The sequence below is a fragment of the Pelophylax lessonae genome (genome assembly GCF_965119305.1).
Source record: "Pelophylax lessonae genome assembly, chromosome: 7".
In the NCBI taxonomy this organism is placed as follows: Eukaryota; Metazoa; Chordata; class Amphibia; order Anura; family Ranidae; genus Pelophylax; species Pelophylax lessonae.
Genome location: NC_138774.1, coordinates 196,514,694 through 196,532,559, shown reverse-complemented (window position 1 = coordinate 196,532,559; position 17,866 = coordinate 196,514,694). Strand labels below are relative to the sequence as shown.

Below are 17,866 nucleotides of genomic sequence, written 5' to 3'. Positions count from 1 at the left end.
TTTTATTGCTGGCATTTATCGGGCATTTTTTGGGCATCTCTGGAGGCAGGCATGTCTTTTTTGGATTTAGTGTCTGGGGGGTCTAAAGTGTACCTGTGAAGTTTCATCTCTGTAGCATGTCCAGAACCAGAAAAAAAAAAACATTTTTCTTATAATTATTAATACAGCAGTGTGGATTCAGTGTGGGTTCTGGACATGCTACAGAGCTGAAACTTCACAGGGGCACTTTTTAGACCCCCCAGACACTAAATCCAAAAAAAAGTCATGCCTGCCTCCAAAAATGCCCGATAAATGCCTGCAAGAAAAACGGCCAGGTGGAGAGAAGACCTATTCATGTGCTAATAAAAATTATAAGAAAAATGTTTTTTTTTTTTTTTTTTTTGTTCAGGACCATTTTTATGGAGTCGAATCACGGGTCGCCTCAAAGTAGTAAAGGACCCTTTTCTGAAGTTGCAGCGACTTCAGTAGTGCCAAATAAGACGGCACTCATTGATTAATATTGCTTTTGTTATGTCAAGCGACTTGGGGCGACTTGAGGGCACACAAGTCGCCTCACAAGTCACGCTAGTGTGAATGGGCTCTAAATGAGTGTTCTTTTTTTGATTAGCTAATTAATCCTTTGAATAACTTTACAAAAAATTATACGTACAACTTCTAGTATAATTCAACTTTTGTTAAATTTTTTTCCAAAAAATACTTCAATGTAGTTGAAGTTTTTACAGTATACAAAAATGAAGTGGCAAAAATAAAATGTAAAAAGGGAAAAATTTCTGCGCTAAAGATGAGTGAAATGGCATACAAGCAAAGCTGCTGGCACTGATCTATAGTGTACTTTATTATATGAGAGGAGAGCAGGGTAAAGCTCTATAGTGTGCATATACTTTATTAGATGAGAGCGGGGTAAAGCCTATCGGTGCCCATCAGTGAAGGAGAAAGATGAATTCCTTATTTACAAAATGTTATAACAAACTAAGAAATAAGAAAAACCTTTCTCAGTTGAACCTACAGACAGGTCCATCAGCCTGCACAGTATTGTATGAATCTATCTCTAAGCTGCGGCGAGCTGTTATTTCTGCTGGAAACTGCTCTCTGCCATCAGCAGCAGCATGGCGTACTTTGTGGATTTTCTCACAGCAGGGGTTGCAGCAAACACTGACCCCGACATAGCTGTGATTACTTTACCTCCCAGTCTTTTTTCATGCCTCAATCTTTCCCGATCTTTTCATGTCTTGTGCACTCCGAGGAGGGGGAGGAGGAGAACAGCCGGCACAAGCAGGGGGTGTGTGACGTCACGTGTGACGCGTCAACGCCTTTCACGCACGTCGACGTAATTCTGTAGTCGACGTAATCGATTACGTCGTTGCAGCACTAGTGTGTGTGTGTGTGTATGTGTATATATATATATATATATATATGAGATGTATATAGAGATGTATGTGTGGGTATGTATATATGTGTGTGTATATATGTGTATATATATATATATATATATATATATATATATATATATATATATATATATATATATATATATATATATATAATGTTTGGGGGTTAAGAGTCATTTTCTAGCAAAAAATAATTTTTACATGTAGGAGCGGAGTGCCAGAAATGGCCGGTATGGAGGTGGTTAAAGCAGAGCTACACACACACTTCCCCCTCCACTGCCACATTTGCCACTTTTTCATAGGGGGAGGGGGAACCTGGTTTTGACAGGTACCCACTCCCACTTTTGGCTGAAATTGCTGCAGCGATTTGAGCCGAAAGTTCAGGCCTCCTCTCCTTCCCCCGCAGTCTTCTGGGACCATTTACAAGATGCAGCTCGCACGTGCACAGTAGGAAGCCAGATGTGAAGCCACAAGGCAAGACATCACTGGATCCCTGGACAGGTTAGTGTCCTTACAATGAAAGTCAGCAGCTACAGTGTTTTTGTAGCTGCTAACTTTACATTTTTTTGGGGGGAGCCTGGAGCTCCTCTGTAATTTTAGTAAGTCCTCTTCATATTTTGCATAATTGAACAAACATTTAGGCTGGGTTCACACTATTGCGAATTGGATGTGGGTTTCTTTGCATGTCAGGAGATTGACTGGCTCTCTATAGAGCCGGTTCACATATCTCCGGAGCGAATTGCACAGGAGTCCTGGGCATCTTCTGGTCTGTTTCAGGTCTGAATTCAGCCAAAATTTGGACTTAAAACGGACCTGAAACAGTGAAAAGGGATGCATTGAGCAGCTTCTTGTGGCAGTGTGAACCCAGCCTACATCAGGACTGGAGATTTTTTTTTTTTTATACAGTATCTCACAAAAGTGAGCCCACCCCTCACATTTTTGTAATTTTTTTATTATAGCTTTTCATGTGACAAATGTTTTATTATAGCTTTTCATGTGACAACACTGAAGAAATAACACTTTGCTACAATGTAAAGTAGTGAGTGTATAGCTTGTATAACAGTGTTAATTTGCTGTCCCCTCAAAATTACTTAACACACAGCCATTAATGTCTAAACCATTGGCAACAAAAGTGAGTACACCCCTAAGTGAAAATGTCCAAATTGGGCCCAAAGTGTCCAATTGTATGGCCACCATTATTTTCTAGCACTACCTTAACCCTCTTGGGCATGAAGTTCACCAGAGCTTCACGGGTTGCCACGGGATTCCTCTTAGGCTGGCCATACACTATACAATTTTCTTCAATTTCCTTTAAATTTACCTTAAACTATGTAGTACAAGGGCCTGCCTGATTGCATACAAATTGAAAGTTTGTAGATTTGACCCTATATTACATGGTTTTGGTAAATCTAAAGGAAAGTTGAACAAGAAAATTGTATAGTGTATGGCCAGCCTTACACTCCTCCATGACATCACAGAGCTGGTGGATGTTGGAGACTTAGTGCTCCTCCACCTTCCGTTTGGGGATGCTCAATAGGGTTTAGGTCTGGAGAAATGCTTTACCAGTCCATCACCTTTACCCTCAGCTTCTTTAGCAAGACAGTGGTCATCTTGGAGGTGTGTTTGGGGTCATTATCATGTTGGAATATTACCCTGCAGCCCAGTCTTTGAAGGGAGGGGATCATGCTCTGCTCAGTATGTCACAGTACATGTTGGCATTCATGGTTCCTTCATTGAACTGTAGCTCTCCAGTGCCGGCAGCACTAATGCACCCTAGACCGTGATACTTGCACCACCATGCTTGACTGTAGGCACGACACACTTGTCTTTGTACTCCTCACCTGGCTGCTGCCACGCATGCTTGACACCATCTGAACCAAATAAGTTTGTCTTGGTCCCATCAGACCACATGGTTCCGGTAATCCTTGTCCTTAGTCTGCATGTCTTCCCCAAACTGTTTGCAGGCTTTCTTGTGCATCATCTTTCCCAAAGACAACCTCTAGATATGACAGTGAGCACGTGCACTCAACCACTTTGGTCGACCAATGCGAGGCCTGTTTTGACTGGAACCTGTCCTGTTAAACCGCTGTATGGTCTTGGCCACCATGCTGCAGCTTAGTTTCAGGGTCTTGGCAATCTTCCTTTTAGTCTAGGCCATCTTTATGTAAAGCAACACTTTTTTTTTTTTTTTTCCAGATCCTCAGTTCTTTGCCATGAGGTGCCATGTTGAACTTCCAGTTATCAGTATGAGAGCGATAACACCAAATTTAATGCACCTACTCCCCCATTCACAACTGAAACCTTGTAACACTAACGAGTCGCATGACACCGGGGAGGGAAAATGGCTAATGGGCCCAATTTGGACATTTTCACTTAGGTGGTGTACTCAATGTTGTTGCCAGCGGTTTATACATTAATGGCTCTGTTTTGAGGGGACAAAAAATTTACACGTTATACAAGCTGTACACTCACTACTTTGCATTGTAGCAGAGTGTCGTTTCTTCAGTGTCATGTGAAAAAATAGAATATATTTACAAAAATGTGAGGGATGTACTCAATTTTGTGAGCTACTGTACATAAGTTATTTTTGCCTTAATGGACACACATCCAGATTGACTAGTTTGACTTTCCTTGTTCACAAAAATGTTGATGTTTCTGGGTATAGGATGGTGTATATAGAGGTTTTTGATTTGTGTGTGTTTGTGTTTTTTTTTTTTTTTTTCCCCTCCTTCAATGTTGGTTGAACTGGGTGGGCTTGTGTTTTCTTTTCAACCAGATTTACTATGTAATCCCACATGTGTGGCACGAAGACTGTTAACATATGCGTTAGAGCTGCATGATTCTGGCAAAAATGAGAATCAAGATTTTTTTGGCTTAGAATGAAGATCACGATTCTCTCACTATTCTCAAAATCCACTGCTGGGACCACACTTATGTTAAAGCAGACCGTCCGCCGTTTAAAAAAAAAATACCGGGGTTATTGCAGCTATCTACTGCCATAACCCCGGTATTTAATGTCAAAATTCCGACGTAAATACACGGTGGGCGGTTCGTAAATGGTGCACTGCAGGCATAACGCAATGGCACCCAGACCACATTTATTTTCTGTGTGCCCTGGCCTGTACCAACCATAACATTGAAGTGAGGTAGGTTGTGGCGCTTTGTGTAAAGAAAAGGGGGGTGAATCGAGATCGCGATCCTAAAACGATTAATTGTGCAGCTCTAATATGCGTGCACGACCTGCATATCCGTTTGCCTTTGCATGCTGGGCAGAGCTTATTTTTTTTTTTTTTTTTTAAATCACATTTTATGCTATCACAAGAAATACACCGCATCCCTTCTGATAGAATGGGCTGTGACAGTTTGGAAGTGACAAAATACTCGTCGCTTCTGCTTTCCTAGACCATTCAGCTGATTGAAGACATATTCTGGTCCTCGATCCTCTCTGTTGTCTCCACCGGCTGCAGTCCTGGGCTCCCAGTGGCACAGGAGAGCCCGGGAAGTGGAAGACCCCATCTCGTCACCCGTAAAAGCAATCCAGCGGCTAATTGTGTGTGTTAAACGTTTTTTCTTTTTTTTTTTTTTCTCTTTTGTATGTGTGATCACATACCCTCAGTTCTCAGCTGTATTAAGACTCGGAGTTGGAGGAGGAGAAACAGGAGCATGCTAATCTTCCCAGTGAATGGTTGTGCAGGGAGAGCGTGTTAGCACAAGTCTGGTCATTGGAGCAGAGCTGGCTGAGTTTCCAGCATAGCTACAGAACTGACCAGGCTGTGCTCTCCTGCCTAGTGTGATCAGTTTTTATTAGGAAAGAAGAGGGACAGGCAGAAACCTCCAGGTAGCACGGAAGCACTTACAAGAGAACCAGATACTTTTTCATACAAGCAGTTAGTAGTTTTACCTTTTTGCAGTCTTCTATGCATCCCTTCGATAGTGAAGAATTGTGAAAAAATGCTTCTTTATTTGTCAGTATCCTAGAGGAGGGGGCGGAGAGCTGCAGTTAGAGCTCTTGTATATTGTGTGAGAGCTGACTGGAGGAAAGGGACATTTCCCCCTTCACACATGGCACAGGAATGAAGGAAGCATACAGAGCTGTGCTTTGAATAGACGAGCTGAGTGCGGAGCTCTCCTCCCCATCATTAATTTTTCACGTCGGGAAAAATCAGAAGTGAGACATGCTGATAACCGAGGAAGGAAGCACAAGAGAGACACTGCAGCCCTGGATAAAAGTGGGACTTTTCACTTTAAAGGTGGGTGATTGATTGCTGGGACCTCCCCACTGCTTGGCAACCAACCACCTGCTTCTTAACTTGAAAAGTCCCGCCCTTTGTCCAGAGCGGCCATGCTTTGTCTCATGTGAATAAGGCAGTGTGCAGCGATGTTATGGAAGGGACAGACCTGCCGCGCCTCCAATGCTGTGAACATACCAGGACCATAGTAAAGTTTGGTGGACATAATCATTGGAAAGAAAGAAAGTTATTTGTAGATTGTTGCTTTCCCTGAGGGGACATTCTTTCTTGGTCATTGAATCTACAATAGTCTAGGATTAAATACCTTTTACATGGTAATGGGGGGGGGGGGGGGTACACAGATCAAAGTTTAAAGGCTTCTGGACTCTTGTTAGCCAGACTCTGGTGGTGTAGCCCAGGCTGGCATACCAAATGATTATTACACTGTTTCAGCCCTTCGTTTCAGAAACTGCACTCTCAAACAATGATTTTGATTACTTTTGTTTTCATTTCAGAAACTTGTGCAGAAGACAAGATGGACAGCAACAGTTTCATCCAGTTTGAAGTGCCAGAGTACAGCAGCACAGTTCTGAGCCAGCTAAATGAGTTGCGTTTGCAAGGAAAGCTATGTGACATCATTGTTCACATTCAGGGCCAGCCGTTCCGCGCACATAAGGCAGTCCTCGCTGCCAGCTCCCCTTACTTTCGTGATCATTCAGCACTGAGCACCATGAGTGGCTTATCAATATCTGTTATCAAGAACCCTAATGTATTTGAACAGTTACTGTCATTCTGCTACACTGGAAGAATGTCTGTACAGCTGAAGGATGTTGTGAGCTTCCTAACTGCAGCTAGCTTCCTTCAAATGCAGAGCGTCATCGACAAGTGCACTCAGATCTTGGAGAGCATCCACTCAAAAATTAGCGTAGTGGGTGTGGGTGGGGAGGACAACCAGAGTAACCACAATGGAGTCAAAGATGATAGCTACTTTGCTAATCCATTGGAGATCTCTCCATCATACGTTGGGCAAGGGCGACCATCGATTGTAGGCAATGATTTAAAAATAGATGGGGTAGCCAGCAAAAGTTTAAAAAGCCGCCCCCAAGAAGAGGGTCAGTCAGACAGAGGCAGCAGTGGTAGCATTTCAGAGCATGAAATTCAGATAGAAGGCGATCAGGATCATGGTGACACGGTGCAGGAGAACCAAATCTCAGAAGTCAAAGTCAAAGCGGAAAAGTCTGACCGGCCAAGCTGCTCCGATAGCTCTTCTTTGGGGGATGATGGCTACCATACAGAACTGGTTGATGGCGAGCAAGTAACTATGCTGAATGTAGGTTCCTACGGGTCTGTATTGCAACACGCATACTCTTATTCTCAAGCTGCTTCCCACACAACCAATTTGTCTGAGCCCTATAAGAGCATCAGCAACTCAAGCCCTTCCAGGTCCATGCTTAGTTGTTATCGGGGAGGCCGGGGACGCTCTAAACGAGCATCTAATTTAACCAGTGAAGTTCATAATGTGATCCAAAGCCCTGAAAGTGAGACTGTTCTAAGCACACCAACTTATGAGAGCAGCCCCCAAGAGAGGGCCTCCAGAGGCTATTGGCATCCGTACAGCGAAAGACTTATCTGCATATACTGTGGCAAGACATTCAACCAGAAAGGTAGTCTTGACCGACATATGCGGCTCCACATGGGAATCACGCCGTTTGTGTGCAGATTTTGTGGGAAGAAATACACTCGCAAAGACCAGCTGGAATACCACATACGAGGGCACACTGACGACAAGCCTTTTCGATGTGAGGTGTGTGGCAAGTGCTTCCCGTTTCAGGGCACACTGAATCAACATTTGCGGAAAAATCATCCTGGTGTTGCCGAGGTGAGGAGCCGGATGGAATCGCCAGAAAGAACGGAGGGATTTGTAGACCAAAATGATACCAATGTTTCAGATGTGCCCATGGACTCCAATATTGAAATTCATACCGTCACTACTACACCTGACTAAGTCAGACATGCCAGGGCACTGTAAAAAGCACACATTATGTTGATTAATGCCTATTTTTATTATTGCTTATTTGGTAATCTCTTTACTACGGAGAAAGCTACTCTTAATCCTTTTGTTCTTTGAGAATGCTTCTTGATTATTCAAAGACATTTTAAGGTAACTGGGTGATACACTAAATGTACTTTGTTTTACTTTGGAAATTTTTTTTAATATATACTTTGTCCATTTTGCTTTTTTAAGGAGACAGGGTACCATTGCACTCCTAAAGAAGCGTATATTTAGAGGTGAAAAAGTGAGATTTTGTTTTTAATTTTTTGGTGAATGAAACAGTTTTATCTAACAAAAGTGTTTATATGAGATTCTATATATCTCAATGATGTATATCTCAATGATGTATGAATAGCTAAGGCAGTAATGTTATAAGTAGAGCAGTGGCCTTGACTAATAGGAACAGTGCAGTTACGGGAATCTGCTGTAAGTTTAGTTCAGCCAATTTATACGCTTTTGCATTATTTGCTGGACATTTGTGGTTTGGCTAGGCCATGACCTTGAGTTTGTTGGCTGTTGATTTATGATTGGATTTGGTTGTAAGGTTGGAAAACATCAATTTATAACTTGCTTTCTTGGCTAAAAATATCAGTACATTTTATTTGGATCATCTGCAGGCAACCACCAGCCCGGCAACAGGGAAGGAGTTAAATGACTCAGCATGCCCTATCGAATGGAGGGTTTTATATAGGAAGTTGTAGGTAGTTTTAAGTGCTGCCAAACTTTTCCTTCATCACCTATTTGGAAGATACTTATGACAAAAGCTGCCCCAGCACTCTTTCTATATGAACATGCCCATACTGCGCGTGTGTGTGTGTATATATGTATATTATATGTGTATACACACACACACACATGTAGGTCTACACGCTGCTTCAAAAGAACAAGTATATGTTCTAGTTTATCCATTTATCATTTATATGATTATCCATTTTTAGTTCATTCACAGCGTAGGCAAACTGTCACTGGTTACTTTTCTGTTGTGAGTTAACAGCTTCAGTTAATTCTGTTTTTGACCTTTTGCATAACTAAAACAGTGTAAAATTCGAACACTGTCACTTTTATTTTTTTTTTTTTTCATGCCAGATAAATTAAATTTAGTGGAACAGAAGTTTGTTAGTGACAGGAGGCTGTTATTGGCTTTGTGACAAATTATCAGGAAAGTCAGATTTCAGTTGCTATTGAATAATACTATTTATTTACTTGAAATCTTATGTCTTAAGACCAATACATATTGTGAACTTTTAGTTAAGCAGACCTTGCAAACTGTCTGATTTCCCCAGAAAAAAATAAGTTGACTTGGAATACTTTTGGCCTTTCTGTTCAAATCTATTTTATGCCATGTCTTGTGATTGCACACATTGGTTGTGCATGTAACGGTGTTTAGCATTACTGGTAGGGTAATTGGCTCCTGTGTAAAATTTACCCTATTATACTATTTTACTGAGCCTGCCCAAGATGGCTGCCTCACTATCTTCCCCAACAGACAACACTATCAAGAAAAAAGTTAATACAATTTTTTTTTTCCATACTTGTAAGTTTTTTATTTTGAGTTTTTTAGTGTGGCAATTTTGCATTGCATAGCAGAGATGTACTACATATATCTTTTTTTGTTTGTTTTTTAGTTTGCCCTGACATACATTCAATGTTTAAAAAAAGTTAAAGTTGATTTTATTTAAAAAAAGGTTGAAAAAAGTTCAGAAGAAATGTCTGTCCTATAAATTGGTCACATTGGAAGGCTATGTATTAGCCCATGTTTAGCAATCAACTGACTTTCTTTAGCAACTCCAGTGTCTTCAAGTGATGCAACATTTCAGGCATTGCTTGAGATAATTGGGCAGTTGTAGGGGAAGACTGTAGAGCAGGGGTCTCAAACTGGTGGCCCTCCAGCCGTTGCAGAACTACAATTCTCATGAGGCATTGCAAGGCTGACAGTTGCAAGCATGAATCCCATAGGCAGAGGCATAATGGGACTTGTGCATTTGGAAAGAATTAAATGGACTTTATAGGCACAGATAGAATAGAGTAAAAAACTTTTTTATTGATTGACATAAAACCAGGGGAAAAAAAACCCTAATACAGGGGAATGGTTGCTAAACATACATAGGATACACAGGAAACAACGAAATGTACCTTAACAATAAGGCATATACATACAAAATGGTTTACAAATAATTGCATAACCCATGAAATGTGGTGGTGTAGGGATACTATACATTACATCCTACATGACTCGAAGACGATGCCAGAAATGACGTTAAACGTCCTCTAGAGTGTGGTTGGTGCAGCTCTAAACGTGAGGGAAGGGTCATGTAGCCAGATGCCTTACATGTTTCGCTTAAAAAAAAAAAAAAAAATCAAGCTTCTTCCGGAGCTACTGGTATACAGATTCCCTGTAGAGGCGAGTGTTTGATCACAATAACCAATATATTGGACAAAGGAGAGGTAAACAGATCATAAAACAACACGGGGGGGGGGGTGTTCTGCTGGAGTGAGTCTGGTAACTGATGTCACTGTAGACAGGATAGGCAAGGTGCATATCTTAATGAAAACAGGGGCCAAAGGCGGTAACCAGTTAGAGACAAAAAGCCAGAGAAATATGGCCCAATCCGAAATGTAAAAGGTCCCTCATGCAGGAATCATCAGAGAAGCAGGCTCACAAACCAGCAGATCAATTCCCCCGGATGGGGATAAACCACCAATGGGACTTGTGGTTTTGCAACAGCTGGCTGCCAGTTTGATACCCCTGCTTGTAGAGCAATAATAACAAACCTATGCACCAGGCCAAGATTCTTCTGTTGTTGCTCTCCCATTGTTCCCTGTCACTGTCAATGGAAATCCTCAGGACATTTACACACCTGTCCTGAGGATTTCCCAGGAGAGCCAGGGGGAATGACTACACTAGATCCCAGTGAGGAAGGACAGGCAGATTTCTCACTACTACTCTTTTATTCACTAACTTTTTTTTTTTTTTTTTTTTTTTTTTAAGAAACCTACACGTTACAATCCAATTGTAAAGTTTCCGTTTGATTATTATTTGAAGTTTATTGTTCAATGAGCTGTGATATTTTTGATGAGATTGATTGATTGAAAATTGTTTAATCAATTGATCAATTAAGACTTTTATTTATTTTATTTATCCACATTTCTGACAGTCTACTCAGCTCATATGTGCTTTAATTTGGCCAATATATCTTTCTAAATGAGAGAATTTTGGACGAATACAATACATTGTAATATTCTCTAGTGAACAGTTGTAATAAAAAAAAAAATATATATATATATATATATATATAAATATATACATTTTTTTATTCCAGTTAAAATCTTGACTATTTGTTATGGGTTATTGCACATTTTTATTAAATGCATCTGTTAGACAAAGTAGCATTGAGCATACTATAACGTATAGGCTTTTAAATATCTATATTTTGACAGTGTTTAATAATCAGAACATTCTTTTGTGTGAAGAAGAAAAAAATGTGCAAATCTGTTTAGAACTTTATTACTTAGGAGTTTTACAGTCTCATTGAAGTAGCTGCTGTGAATTTCTTTCTCCAGAAACACTTTAGCCTTTCTTCACACCCCACCACCCAGATGCCAAATGCATGAACCAACATTACTTCAGATGTTCCTGTCTTAGGCCTTGTTTAGACTTGCAGTTGAGGGGCAGCAAAAATGTGCAGTTGAGCCATGTTTTTGCAACCTGTAAACTGGCCCCCTTTAAGCTGCAGTTAGCAGCAGACGGGGTGTTTTACATGCTGCAGCCAAGATGCTTCGCTTTACACCCACAGCGAAGTTGACTTGACACCCCCCATGTCAATGTGGGGAAATGTCGCAAATGCCCCACGATTGCGCACACACGTTTGTGGCACATTTGTCAGCAAAAAAATGGGGTTATAACAGTCGATGAGGAATTGTCACGTCAGTAGCCTTTGGAGTGCAGCTTGGGCTTCAGAGGCAAGGGAGATTGAGACACCTGTCTGAATCTAGCCTAAATGCTGGATTTTGTGTTGCAGAGTTTCATTTTTAAAAACCTTGGGATAGTTTCAGTGGTTGGGAGTCTTTTTTTTTTTTTTTTTTTTTTTTTTAGTGCTTAGTCTTTACTGTACATTAATGCTTCTTTGAAGGCAACCTTTGACAAAACACTTGAGTCTTTAGAGAAACACACTTTCCCCCTTCCCTTTACTGCATATAAGTTGCAATGATGCGTATTTAGCAGTGTTGACAAAGGCAGTTTTTTCCTATCTCGTCAGTCTGTCCCATCTCTTTACTCAACAGTGCACCCCCCCACTGATTATCATTCGGTTTTGTTTTTTTCTTTATAATCACATAATCAAAAATCTTCATGTATGTTGTCATTGGGCAATTTCCAGAGAATCTGTTGCTGTCAAACTTTTATGGAGTTAAAGTAATTTCTTAAGTTTTTTCTCGGGCAAGGTTTTATAGTATGTTTTCATATACCTATATATGTCTTAGGTGTGTGGTGGGTTGTTTGGTTTTTTTTTTTTTTTTTTTTTTTTTAAACAACATTTTATTAAGTTTTTGCAAGAAGGTCTTTATACTTTTCTTTTTTTTTTTGTTTTTTTTTTTTTTTGTTTTGGATCTTCCAAATGGCCAACTCTAATTGGACTATGGACCAACAGTAGTACACAGAGTTGGGATTGAACAACCAGTTATAAACCGTTTTATTTTCATTAAAGTTCACTTTTTTCAGTTTTTGTTTTGCCTCTGCATCTAGAATACCACATATAGAGCTCCTCAACAATCAAGTCAGTTTTTGAGTAGGACTGCATATTTCCCCGTAAAAATAATCCTTTGAATATGTAGGTACTTTTGATATTTTTGTGGTGCTTTGTGCCATTCTTACAGCTTGAGCAGTTTATTATCACCATCTGGAAAAAAAAAGGCTAATGATGACATTTCTCCAGGTCCTGATTTTGAGTACCAGCTTTACCTCATGCCTCGTACACACGTACCGACCGATCGGCCGTCTTTTGTCCCCGGGCTGTCGTGTCCGCTGAAAAGTGCAAAAGACTGCACACAAATGTTGTCCGCCGACTGCAGAAGTGATGTCATGTGATGGTTAACTTTCCGTGTGTTTTTTCTTCTCTGAGCATGCCCAGTCTTGCAAATCTGCTGTCTGCCGGCCGAATTCTGTATTGACTGGCGAACAATTGGCCGCTCTGGTGTCGGCATACAAAAATTTTAATGCTTGCACGACAGATTCTGTTCGGCCGAAAGTGCGCTGTCGGAAGCATCATACTAACAAGCCGAAAATCGGCCGATCGTTCGGCTGCCGAATCTTTTCGGCCGACAATCTGCACGTGTGTACGGGGCATTACTATAGGGATTTTTTTCGGACAGTACATTTTTCACCAAGTGATTTTCAATTTTTTCTTTTAGCATCAGGATTTGCCAAACTTGCCAAGACAAGTCAGTGGTTTTGGGGGGCAGAGGGAGCTGTTCAATGCAGATTTGTTGTGTTTTTTACCAAAGAGCATGCAAAGGATGCCCTGTCTGTACAATGACAAGCTATCACTTAGTTGTAGGTTTTCTTTGTGAGCAGTGGTTAGGTAGGTTCATAATGACGACTGTTTAATGCCAAACTACAGAGTGACTGCTAGGTACACAGTTTAATTACATGTATGGACTGGTTTACCAGGCAAGGGTTTTGTATTTTATACAACCAATCCTGTGATCCATATACTGCTGCCAAACAGTGAGTGAAATAGTAAAGCTTGGTGCGGGAGCCACTTCAGCATGTGACTGGACAGTAAAGGCTAAGGGGGTTAGGTTATCTCTGCACTTTGTATTATGTTCTCTGTCAATCTTTGCGCTTTAATCGCTTTCTCTCCTGCTCTGCAGAGAATTACAATATGTACATCAAGTCAAATTTAACTCTAGGTCTATGAAAAAATGCATTAATAAAAAGCATGATATATATATATATATATATATATATATATATATATATATATATATATATATATATATATATATATATATATATATATCATGTGTGTGTGTGTGTGTAATGTATGTCCAGCTTTAATCTTCTGATTTTCTCATTTAGTTTATCCTCAATGGGTTTTTGTTCCCAACCATTGCATACCTGCAGAATGCAAGCTTCAATCATGACTGTGAATCTGGCATACAAATACATGGGCAATTGCATGTCTGGTTTTTGTCCACTGGTGGACATTTCTGCATTAGGTGCTCACTCTTGTTACTAGTCATGCTTGTCTAATGTGGACATTTGGCAGCTGGGTTGATCGTTCAGATCACAGTGTACAGAAGATGTACACATCTTCATGCTAGTTGAAAAGGCTTTTCTGTGTAGACAGTTAAGGGCATCTGTTGGTCCCAAATGATAAGGCCTGTAAGAATTCAAATTCTAACTATTTTTTTTTTATGACGCCATCTGCTCATGCTCTTTTAATATGGCCACCTTAAGTTATGGGGAAAAAAGGGAATAAATATGGCTTTTTACCTCATAATCGGTCTGTGGCATGCTATTAAAATGAGATTGAACAATTTATCCTTGGTACGAGGCCAAATTCAGTAGCTGAACTTTTTCATCTTATGTTAGTGTAAAAAGCTGAATGACTTGCTCATTACTACTTATTGTGCAAGCCCAAATTTGAAGCAGCACTTTGGGATAGCCGCAAGTGCATACTGTTATATCTGCCACAGGGTTTGTAATCCTGCAGGATAGCCTTGCACACATGGGCCAAAAGTCAGATGAAATCAGCCGGTTCAGCAGGAACCGGTCTACTTTAGCTCCTGTGCACAGTTGTTGCTTCAGCAGAAGCCTGGAACTACTAGTCTGGAGTTCAGCTGTGCAGGGGATTACCAGCCACTGATATCAACACAAATTCAGGTTCTTAGACTAGTGGTATTTAAAAATAGATTACATTATTGTTCTAATTAATACATAACTGCATTACTTTGTGCCTGGAGTTCACCCAGAGTTGGATTACCAGTAGCTTAAAATGCATAATACATACCCATCTAAGGCTCCATGCACACTGGGCTTAAAAAAAGAAATTTCCCTTGGCAGAAGAAAATGCTCATATAGAGCATTTTTTGTACATAGATTAGGAGAGTTTTCTGGGGCTTTCTTTCCCTGCCAGAAAGCTCCAATCAGAAACGCAAGCCATAATGGTTTTTTCCTGCCTCTAAACGTTGAGCTCAAAATATGCCTCTATTTGTCCTAATGTGCATAGACACATGGGAATACATTGAGATGCTTCTACAGACACATCCTCTGTAGTAAGTGTTTTTTTTTTTGTTTTTTTTTTCTTTCTTTCAGGGTGCATGGAGCCTAAAGCTGGATACACACTATCCAACTTTTGTTGGTAGATTTCCTTCAGATTTACATTTTTCTATGTAGTACAAGGGCCTGCCAGATTGCATACCAATTGAAAGTGTTTAGATTTGACCTCATATTATATGATTTTGGTAAGTCTAAAGAAAAAAGTCTTCAGAGAATCTTAGTGACCCGCCTGTTTTTTTTTTTTTTTTCCTTGCGGATCTAAACGGACACCCCATGCATCTCTATGGGGCATCGGATGTCAACGGAGACATGTCCGCTGGCATCTGATCCATCAAATATGGACGATGGAGACCCTATTTTCCATCCGTCCAGCGGATCAGATGAGAACGGACAGACGTTCCGTTCCCATCCGATTCCCCCATAGATAACAGCGGGACCTGACAGCTCTGTCTCTGCTCAGCGGGGGATCGGCAGATCGATCCCCCGCTGAGAAAAACAGAGTCCGCCTGATGGACTCCCTGTGTGAAAGGGGCCTAAGGAGTAAATATAAACTGCATACGCCTGCCAGCCATGTCCTAATATCTTCTAACCCCCCCCCCCCCCCCAAAAAGATTTCCCACCTGCTGCAAACCGTACAGGGCCAGGTGAGAGTGTCACACTTCCCTTAATTGGGTATTTGGAATTCTAACGAAAGATCTGAAAACTGCAGCTACAAGAGTTTTGTGATTATAAGGGGATGGAGATGCAAACTATTGAAGTTCCTTTTTGTCAGTCCTTCAGAAATAAGTTGCTGGGAGGCGATTTATCCTATTGATTTCTAAGCAAACATGCCTGTCTGTTGTGAGAGGAGTTGTCTTTAAAGCCATAATGCAATCCTTTAGTTTTTAAGGAGTTTTTCCATGTTGTTCAAACTGCCATGCTTGGGGAAGCACTAATGAGTGGTTTCTGTGTGTATATATAATGGGTTTTTCCTAAGAAATTACCACAATTCCTAATGAGTACAATGATATGGTTGCACCTCTCCAGTTGTGACCAATCTATAAAATTGTGCCTTGCCATATTAAACACACCATGGTGTGACCCTGTTCTAAACTGTATAACACTTGTCTCCTGAGTTGAGATGGCCATTGTTCCTTGCTCAGTGATGTCTTGAGTATCCTGTAAACTGGCTGCATTCTCATGAGAGCTTTTACAACAAACCAACAAGCAAGCTGCCTCAGCTGTAAGCATGCATTTCACTTTATACTTTCTTTCAGTTTCTTTCTGTAACTTTTCAGAGTTTATCAGAAAAACTCTCTTGGTACACAAATCATTTCTTTACAGTGTTAACTTGGGTACAATACTGTTACATTTTTACGAATATAGGCAGGACCGAACTTTAGTTAAGGACTTTTTTTTATGCAGCTTGTTAACTTATGAGCGTAGTTTATACTTTATCGTCTCTGGATTAGAGAAATGTGAATTTTCTTTCTTTTTTTTTTTTTTTTCCTCTTCCCTCTTGGATCTGTTTAACCTGTAATGACAGACTGTGAAATTGGACATTTTATACTGTTTTACTATATAGTTTGTGGTTTTCAAAGGGTTTCTAGTTTTCCTAAACTGTTCAATCTTAGACAACTTACTACTTCTCTGTATATAGGTAGTGCAGTGCTGTATATACACTATTCCCGTTTTAAACCTCTTCACACTCTCTCCCGGGGTGCATAAACCAGCCGCCTGGCGCCGCCAGCTTCCGTGGAGACTGCTGTGTAATGTGGACGGCGTTACCTTTTGCAACAAGCCTGCTTAAAGTTGAGCCTGTCTTTTAAAATAAGCAAAGATGTAATACTTTGCTACAGGTTTTAAAGTCAAGGTTCAATGTATTTGCAAATGGCCGCTCCATTAAAGCTGATTCTTCAGGGTTTGGTAGATGCTGGAGAGGTAAACCACCTAACGATTACTGATATTTCTCCGACTCTGTGGGTGAGATCTCTGCACTTTAGTTTCCAGGTCTGGCCAGCCGGCCATTACAAGAAATTCCCACTCTCCCTGGGTTTTAACGTAGTCTATATTATGGAGATTGTAACAGGAGGAGTGGGTAAACAGGTGGGTGGAAACTGTTGCAGGGGGAGGTCTTGCTGCTAGATTCCACCCGGGATGTAAAGAGATTGCAGGTGACTAGCCCACCAGATGCCATCTACAATTAAATGTATCTTTTTTGGGTGGATGGAACCTTTAACAAGGGTTAAAAAAAACATAAATTTATAGCATCCAAGGGCTGGGATAAAGCTATATCATACAAGCTTTACTTAAACACATATTTAATTTTTTTTTTTTTTTTATCTGTATATTTGACTGTGATATAGTTAGTGTCAATATTTTAAGAGGTTTTTTTTTCTTCTCAAACAAAAACCTCCACTGAAAGGGACTAAAATATGCAACCCCTGAACTATTTTCTAAGGGACTCTTGCCCTTTTAATGGTGCTCTTTTGACTGGTCAGGATTATTTATTAAATTTTATATATATATCTATATTAAAAAGTATTTGGAGATTTTACTTGTGTAAATTCTTTATATAACAATTGTCAGTTGGAAAAAAATATATATTTCATATATCTCAGTGACCGAACAAATGTTTGGTGTTAAGTTATTCAGAATGTTTGATTCCTCTTTTTTTTTTTTTTTTTTTTCTGTATGCATAAGCCCTAAATGATAAAATCTACCCAGAATGGAATATAACCAAAATAACATTTGATTTACATTTTCTTACGACGACTAAGTCTGCTGTAAAATGGACTCAAAATCTAATCTGTAAATGTATTCTGTTGTAAAAAAAGCTCTTTAGCACACAAGTGGAAATAGATACGATTTTATAGATGACAAACTGAATTGTAAAGTTTACAGAACGTTCATTGTTTTTTATTGATGGTTCTACGGT

The 17,866-nt window shown here is 40.1% G+C and overlaps 1 protein-coding gene across 1 annotated transcript in view; it reads left to right on the top strand.

Annotated features, from left to right (window-relative positions):
- ZBTB34 (zinc finger and BTB domain containing 34) overlaps positions 1–7,653 on the top strand; it is a 30,346-nt gene extending 22,693 nt beyond the window's left edge. The window contains exon 2 of the mRNA XM_082263659.1: positions 6,133–7,653. Within this exon, the coding sequence (XP_082119785.1) occupies positions 6,153–7,622 (1,470 nt within the window). The 5' untranslated portion in view covers positions 6,133–6,152 and the 3' untranslated portion in view covers positions 7,623–7,653. The remainder of the gene's footprint in view (positions 1–6,132) is intronic.
- Positions 7,654–17,866: the final 10,213 nt, after the last annotated feature.